The sequence below is a fragment of the Nyctereutes procyonoides genome, unplaced genomic scaffold (genome assembly GCF_905146905.1).
Source record: "Nyctereutes procyonoides isolate TBG_1078 unplaced genomic scaffold, NYPRO_anot_genome, whole genome shotgun sequence".
NCBI lineage: Eukaryota > Metazoa > Chordata > Mammalia > Carnivora > Canidae > Nyctereutes > Nyctereutes procyonoides.
Genome location: NW_026575020.1, coordinates 25,320,816 through 25,328,496, shown reverse-complemented (window position 1 = coordinate 25,328,496; position 7,681 = coordinate 25,320,816). Strand labels below are relative to the sequence as shown.

At 45.5% G+C, this 7,681-nt stretch overlaps 1 protein-coding gene across 1 annotated transcript; it reads right to left on the bottom strand.

Annotated features, from left to right (window-relative positions):
- Positions 1-465: 465 nt before the first annotated feature.
- Positions 466-6,457, bottom strand: CRYBA1 (crystallin beta A1). The gene is made up of 6 exons (XM_055334942.1): positions 6,427-6,457; positions 5,020-5,084; positions 3,791-3,909; positions 2,127-2,268; positions 1,271-1,413; positions 466-613 (listed from the first exon to the last, which is right to left on the bottom strand). The coding sequence occupies exons 1-6, from the start codon at positions 6,455-6,457 to the stop codon at positions 466-468; spliced, it is 648 nt and encodes a 215-aa protein (XP_055190917.1).
- Positions 6,458-7,681: the final 1,224 nt, after the last annotated feature.

Sequence of the window (7,681 nt, the reverse complement as noted above, 5' to 3'; positions counted from 1 at the left end):
GCTCAGGTCATGATCTCGGGGTAGTGAAATTGAGTCCTGCGTTGGGCCCCCTGCTCAGCGGGAAGCCTGCTTTTCCTTCTCCCTATGCCCCTCCCCCCCCTTTCATGCTTTGCTCTCTTTCAAATCTCTAAAAATCAGTAAAACTGGGGTACCTGGGTGGCTTAGTGGTTGAGCATCTGCCTTTGGCTCAGGTCTTGATCCCGGGATCCTGGGACAGTCCTGCATCGAATTCCCTGCATGGAGCCTGCTTCTCCCTGTGTCTTTGTCTCTGCCTCTCTCTCTCTCTCTCTCTCTCTCTCTCTCTCTCTCTCTCTCTCTCATGAATAAAAAGTAAAACTAAAAGCGTGGTAGTTCATTCAGTCTACACAGTTTTTTTTTTTTTAATGACATTTATTGTGGATTTCAGCAGCTAACATAAAACTAGATTGCTTAGGAAGGTTCCTCTTACTTGGAGCTTTCAATCCACTACTGTTGAATACGGCGAATTGATTGAATCTGGGAAGTCTGGGCATGAGAACCCCACTCTCTCCAGTGTTTATAGTCTCCTCCATGATGGTCACATTCCAAGATATATTGATACCCGCGATATCCAGGATACTGGTAACAGACCCAGCTAGAAAATGCAAAGCACATTAGATTATTAAAACTAGTTAGGAAAGGGCTCCGTACCCTACAACCTGAGTCTCTTTCATCAACACAATTGGTATGGAATGCTTTTACGTTTAGAAAACAACAGCCATTCTAAATGTGCCAAGCACCATTTGTGAACATAATATGGCTATAGCTAGTTGAAAATTAACTTTTGATCATGAAAAAAAATGTAAAAGGGCGCCTGGGTGGCCCAGTAAGTTAAGCATCTGACTCTTGATTTTGACTCAAGTCATGATCTCAGGGTTGTGAGATGGAGCTCCGCGCTCAGTGGGAAATCTGCTTCTCTCCCTCTCCCTTTGCACCTCGCCCTACTTACGCATTCTCTTGCTCTCAATAAATCTTAAAAAAATAAAAAATTTTAAAAAAGAGTAGTCAACAAATAATTCCATAGAGAAATATTTAAGAGGGGGAAACACTGACCTTAAGTAGAAGTTGGTACCAACAACTTAAAATTTGAAAATTACTAATAACTAGAATGTGTCAGCCATACCAATATACAAATGTATGAAATCTCATAAACTATAACCATTGATGTATTAATACAAGGTTTACATTTGCCAAGGTTTACATTTGCAAGAGTTACTTTGAAATGTGCCCCATCCCTGTCTTTTGTACTTACGCCCCACATTGTATCTTCATGGAACCAACTTCATTGTTTAACCAACCCATGGCTTGCAAGGAGGGATAGTCATCACAGATCTCCCATTGGCGTCCAATGAAGTTTTCCTTCTCAAAGATGGTAATCTTAGACTCCTTATGATTCTGTAATGCAAAAAAATTTTAAATCATTTAGTACCCATGTTGATGGCTGTCATCTTAATTCTTTAATTTCTACATTTTTCAAATTAAAAAAGCTTTTGGTTTACATTTTATTTTAAGAATGTTTCAATATGGAGATATGGAGATAAAAATACTCGATCCTGTCCAATCAAATTTAATACCGTAACATTTGAAATGTACAAATAATTGATCTAATACTTTGGGGCAACAAAAATCATAGAAAATATAATAAGAGCAGGAAGAAACAGCCAACCAAGGGGGTTAATATTCACTTATGTGAGAAAAGATCACAGAAATTAATAGAAAAAGTAAGCCTGTGTGTGTATGTGTGTGTACAGTGCTGGAAATAACCTAAAGTCTGGTAGGGGATATGAATACTACACAAACATTAAGCCAGAGACTAACCTGTATGAAGTACAAAAACGCAAACCTAGCTCTCACTAGTTACCCTACTGCACTGAAGATCTGCCCTCGTAAGTATCCACTTCTGCCAATCTTTTAGCTTAATGAAAATACCTTCTAGTAGGGAAAAAATCAAAGGGCAAATTTAGAAACAGAGGGACCAATGTTCTCTCTTTTATCCTTCCTGCTGCATTTCAACGTAACTGATGAGAAGTAGCACTAAATGTCCATCCACACGCACCCTCTTTTGCACCATCCCCCCACGTGCACAGAAGTGAAAAATTCAGACTCACGGCTGAACAGATGGGGCGGAAGGACATGAGGCGCTCAATGTGGTAGGCGTTACTCCCGCTCCAGGCGTCCCAGCGAGGGTACTCTCCTCTCTCCAAGATGAACTGTTGCCCACAGAAGCTGGTATGCTCATAACCAATCCAGCTGCCAGAGACAAGCAGTGGGATTTGTTGGTGGTGTTCAGAGCCTACATGGCCTCAGGGAGAGGCATCTTTTTTTTTTTTTTTAAGATTTTATTTATTCATGAGAGAGAAAGGCAGAGACATAGGCAGGGGAGAAGCCGGCTTATCAAGCCAATTCCAAGAGAGCCACGCAAAGTGATACATTTGTCACAAGAGGCAGGGACTGAGCTGGCAGCTACCTGAAGTAGGTTTGTGAATGTAATGTTTGTTTGGGGATTATCCACTGAAAGGGTCTGCTTCACTGACCTGAGTAATGTGTATGAACAAAGTCAGTCTGAAATTAGATTTCCTTTCGCTCCAGTCACCTTATTCTCCACTTGGAGCTCCAGGTTCAGGATCTAGTGACTGACTATTGCTTTGGCTCCAGCCAAACCTACTGGCTTCTCCCTAAGGAAGCAAAGGGATGAACAGGCAGCTGATAGATTACTAGTCTCTTGTTTCCTGATAACTTTGTGTGTTCTAACTCCTGCTGTCACACACCTGTTCCTTCCTTATTTATTTATTTATTTATTTATTTATTTATTTATTTATTTATTTATTTTAAAGATTTTATTTATTTATTCATGAGAGACACACACACAGAGAGAGGCAGAGACACAGGCAGAGGGAGAAGCAGGCTCCATGCAGGGAGCCCGATGCGAGATTAGATTCTGGGACTCCAGGATCACACCCTGAGCTGAAGGCAGACACTTAATAGCTGAACCACCCAGGCATCCCTGTTCCTTATTAAAACACCTCAGGTCCACTTTTCACAACCAAGTCTCTGCTACCAGTGACATCTTAAAGTATTTTACTCCCTTTAAAGGGTTAACTCAGTTTAGTGGCCCACAACTGTGGAAGCCAGAAACCTCTCTGTGTGCTATGCCGGCTTCACTTAGACTAAGGGAGAGACCTTTCCTTGGTGGTAAAGGCTTCAACTATCCTGCCAAAGAGTCAGGAAACAAACCACAAGTCTAATTCGTCCAAGAAATTAATCATCAACAAGAAACTCCTGAATGACTAACTGGGACCTGATACAGCTCTCACGTCCTGGAGTTGAGTTCCTTTTTACACAGAGAAACTAGCCGGTAGTGCCTTTGCAGGAGGGAGTTAGCTGGAAAGAGGTTGCTGCTTGCGGGTTTCCTCTATTTTTCTGTCGGCAAGACAAACTAAAGGGTCTTGTGCCTCTTCTGAGAGAATCCTATGTAGCAGCCTATGAGCTCTAGGGGCACAGATCTGATTCCTGTCACTGGTCTACATTTCCTTAATGCTCCCCTCCTCAAATCTATTACCAATCCACTAGAATCTTCAGTTCCTTCTAGCTTTGAGTTACTAAATTACACATATAGTGATTTCCTTTGAGACTACCTCCATATGGATGCCTTTCTCCCAGAAATGATTAGAATCTGGGGGAACATCTTTTTTCCCTATCCCCACCTTTATGGCCCCATGTCTCCAGAGACCACAAATATGGGTCCCAAGGTTCTGCTGAGGTCCATACTCACGCGCCGCATTCCACCTTGAGAGATCGGACATTATCAAAACTGCGCTCAGAGACATTTGGGCAGGAGCTGGTGAACTCCATCCTCTTGCCCTGGAAATTCTCCTGATCATAGATGGTTATCTGAATGGAATTGAATGGGAAAACAGAGTTTGAATGTGGTACTTCAGGAAGAGCAGAGGCCCAGGTCAAGAGCTTAACTTTGGTCTGTAGCCCAGGATGTCTGGTAAGGTCTCTTCCAGTATAGACAGGATAGGAAGGAGTTTGGATTATACCACTGGTTGGTGGTGTTTACATGTCCAGGCAAGGGATGAAGTGTAAGGATTGGTTTATGATAGGAATTGTTTGCCAAGGACAATGCCTGGTCTAGTGGACAGGCCAAGGACTCATAAACTCTTATTCCACCTTACTTTCTGCATAAATGTGGCCCAGAAGTAAGGACTCTGAGACTCCCAGAACTTCCTGTGGGTTATTTATTACCTTCTCCAGTCATATTCAATACAGAAATGCAAGGTGTAAATGGAGAATTGTGATAAACCCATTTCATACCTTGAACTAGAATTTGGCTCTTGAACCTGGCTAGAGGACAAACTCCCAAAGTTGTGAGCTGTCCTTAGAGTTAACCCAGTGAAAAGGGTAGGGGTGTTGAGGAAAATAGTGAAAAGCTGAGGATCAGCCACTTCAGGCAATGGTTACAATCAACCTCAGGCTGAGAGTGAGAAGACCTTGTTTGGGATCTGGTAGCAAATCTCTTTTTATTTCTGAGACAGTTTCTCCATGGCAGCATCATCCACTCCAGACTGCTCTATTTTTTTTAATTCTTTTTAAAAACAATTTTATTTTTAAGTGATCTCTACACTCAACATGGGGCTCCAACCCACAACCTGAGATCACGAGCTACATGCTCCACCTAGTGAGCCAGCCAGGTGCCCCTGGGCTGCTCTGTTTTAAGATTATTTTAGTAGTATGGAGGAGAGGTGACCTAGAAAACTAGGTGTCATCTTCCACCCATCATGGGCTTCCAGGGTCATCCTTCTGTCCAAATGGGGCATCCTGAAAGATCCTTCCTGAGACAGCATATGGATGTTGGGTAGACCCTCGCCCTAAAACTGGTATATTACTTGCCAGTCATTCTCCCATGCAAAGCACAGCCCTAGGGGCTGCCCTATGGCAATATCTCATGCTCTGCCCTGTGGGACGGCTCAGTATTCCACGTGATGGAGGTGAGCTTACCTTCCATGGCCCCACAGACCCCGGCATGGGGTTAGTTTGAGCCATCTTGGTGGTTGGAAGGGTTTCTGGAAGACAAAACATATCAGTGACATGGCCTCTGGGCTGGAGGTTGAGGTGACAGCACAGAAGAAAGGAAAAGAAGGTTTAAGTCCAGTAGATAGACTTTTACTGGGGTCCCTGCTTTGCCTCTCACTCGCTGAGCCTCCATTTTTTTTCCCATTGGTTGAGCTTCCACAAGCAGTGATGGAGGGGATTAGAAGCAATAATTCAGGGAATGTGCCAAGAGGCCATGGGACCTCTTGGCTTGTGTCACTGTCACCCTCTTGCCTGCTTCTAGGTACCCCCTATGGGTTGCAGCACTGCCTCAGCCCCGCCTACCAGTGTAAACTCCTTGGCTACCATCCAGTCCACACACAGCGTGTGGTCCTCTTCCACCTGGCTCCTTACAGCCCCAAGCCACCCGGCACTGCAGGACCCTGCCACCATTCCTTCCCAGGTCTGTCTTCTAGACTCGCCCAGCCTTGGTCTTGCCTCCTCAGAGAGACTTTGTTGCTTTTCCAGCCTGCGCTGACTCACTTTCTTTCCTGACTTCTAGCACTCATCAGAGTCCCAATCTGTCTCTCCATGGAAGGTGTCCCAAGTGAACATCTCTGTGGCAAGGCCTGGGTCTCCTGGCTGACGATTATGGCACTGGGCTGAGCCCAAGTCTGGGAAGCAGGGGGTTGAGGGGAGGATGAGTGGCATTGAAGAAGTCTTACTGAGAGCAAGTGAGCAAGAAATGGGGATGATGATAGCCAATGACATCCTTACTGGATGCCAAGCCCTGCTCTAGACACTTGATATGCATTAATATATGTCATCTTCACACCCCAAGCCTGTGAGGTTAGTATTGTCATTATCCCCATTTTACAAGGATATTGAGGCTCCTGGAGTTTAGGTAGACAGAAAAAGTGGTAGAAAGAGGAAAGGAAGGAAGGATCAGAGGGAGGGAAGGAGGGGAGAAGAAAGGCAGCTTCCGTGGCTCAACCACAGTAGCCCTTCTTTCTGGCTGGTGTCAGCCCCAAGAGCCGATGCACATGATCTCTGACACAGCTTTCCATTCTGCCCCTCTGATGAAGCCTTTCCCAGCTCCTGCCCCCAATCCCTCCTCCTGATGCCCTAGGAGCCAGCTTACTTCTTGGAGCCCCACACACCCTCTCAGCCATGATCGCTGGGCCAGTGCTTACGGCCATATAAATAACTCCTCTTGGGGCAGTGAGCGAAGGCTGCTTCCCCCCAGAGTTCTCTCTCTCCTCCAGTCAGGCCAGGATGCTTGGACCTCAGGGCAGGAGCCCTGGGCCCCCTCCTGGGAGTGTCTCCATTGGGGAAGGATCGGATGGGCCAGGGCACCCGCTGGGCCTTACTCACCCAGCTCCTGCTGCACAGTCTGGGTCTCCATCTGGTGCCACCTTCCTCTGCGGCCCTGCTCTTTATAGCCCTCTGGCCGATGGCCTCTGGCCCTGTCAGCACTCTGCTTTCCCTCTGCTTTTGTTCCCCCTGATCCCCAGAGCTTTGGTGGCTCAGCCAGCTGGGCAGGCCTCCCCCCACGGCTTTTGTTTAAACCAGGGAAACAGAAATCCAAAGAGGCCCTGCTGCTGCAGGCAAGGCTGGCTGGCGGCTGCAGACCTCGGCTGCGCTGGTCTTGATCTCAGAACAGCTGCAAGGTGAGGCCCGCCGGTTCGCCCGTTCTCGGTGTGAGCACTTGTCCCCTACGCTTCTGCTTCTCCGAGTTCCCGGAGCTGTCCTGGGACCTTCCTTGGGCCCCACATCAAAGCCAACACATCAAAACAGACCTCACTTCCCAGCCAGGATATATGGTTTTGTTGTTAAAAAATGTGAAAGGAAAAAAAATGTGAAAGGACTATAAAAATTCTGAATTTTATTAGGAGAAAAGAAGAAGAAAGAAAGAAGAAAGAAAGAAAGAAAGAAAGAAAGAAAGAAAGAAAGAAAGAAAGAAAGAAAGAAAGAAAGAAAGAAAGAAAGAAAAGGTTTACGTGTCTGGAATCTTATATTTACATAGACATGTAAGGGCTGAATTCAGTTATGGTTGACTAGTGGACATGAATCTCTCTGCCGCTATTTTATTAAATATTTGTCTTAATTTTGCAGTTTTATTTTAAATTTGGGGGCCAGTAAATCTTTTGGGGTTGTTACTATATTGTTTCAGGACCTTGGAGATCTCACAGGCCTAAGGCACTATGCCTATAATACCCTAAAGGGTATGACCAGTTCTCACTGGAAGTTCAGGGCACTTGATGAGTAGTGTAGGAGAATCATGGGCTCCCCCAGGAGCCCCAAGGAAAGGATATGTTACTGCAATATCACAGCTACTGTGAGAAGCAGGAGGTCGCAGTGGGTGAGGAGGGCTTTGAGGAAGGGGTTCAAATCCCATCTCTACTGGCTAGGTGATTCTGGGCAAGTCACTCAGCCTCTCTCAACCCCACAAAAGAAGAACATATCTCCCTGACACATCATAGGTTTATTATCGCTTATAACCCTGCTCTCTTTCTGATGATAGATACCGTATAAAATTCCATAGCAGCTTGGAGAGAGGAAGAAACTATGCCCAGTAAAGTTCTCCCAATCCCTCTGCCAATCGCTCCAGCCTGTGACTCAAGATTTG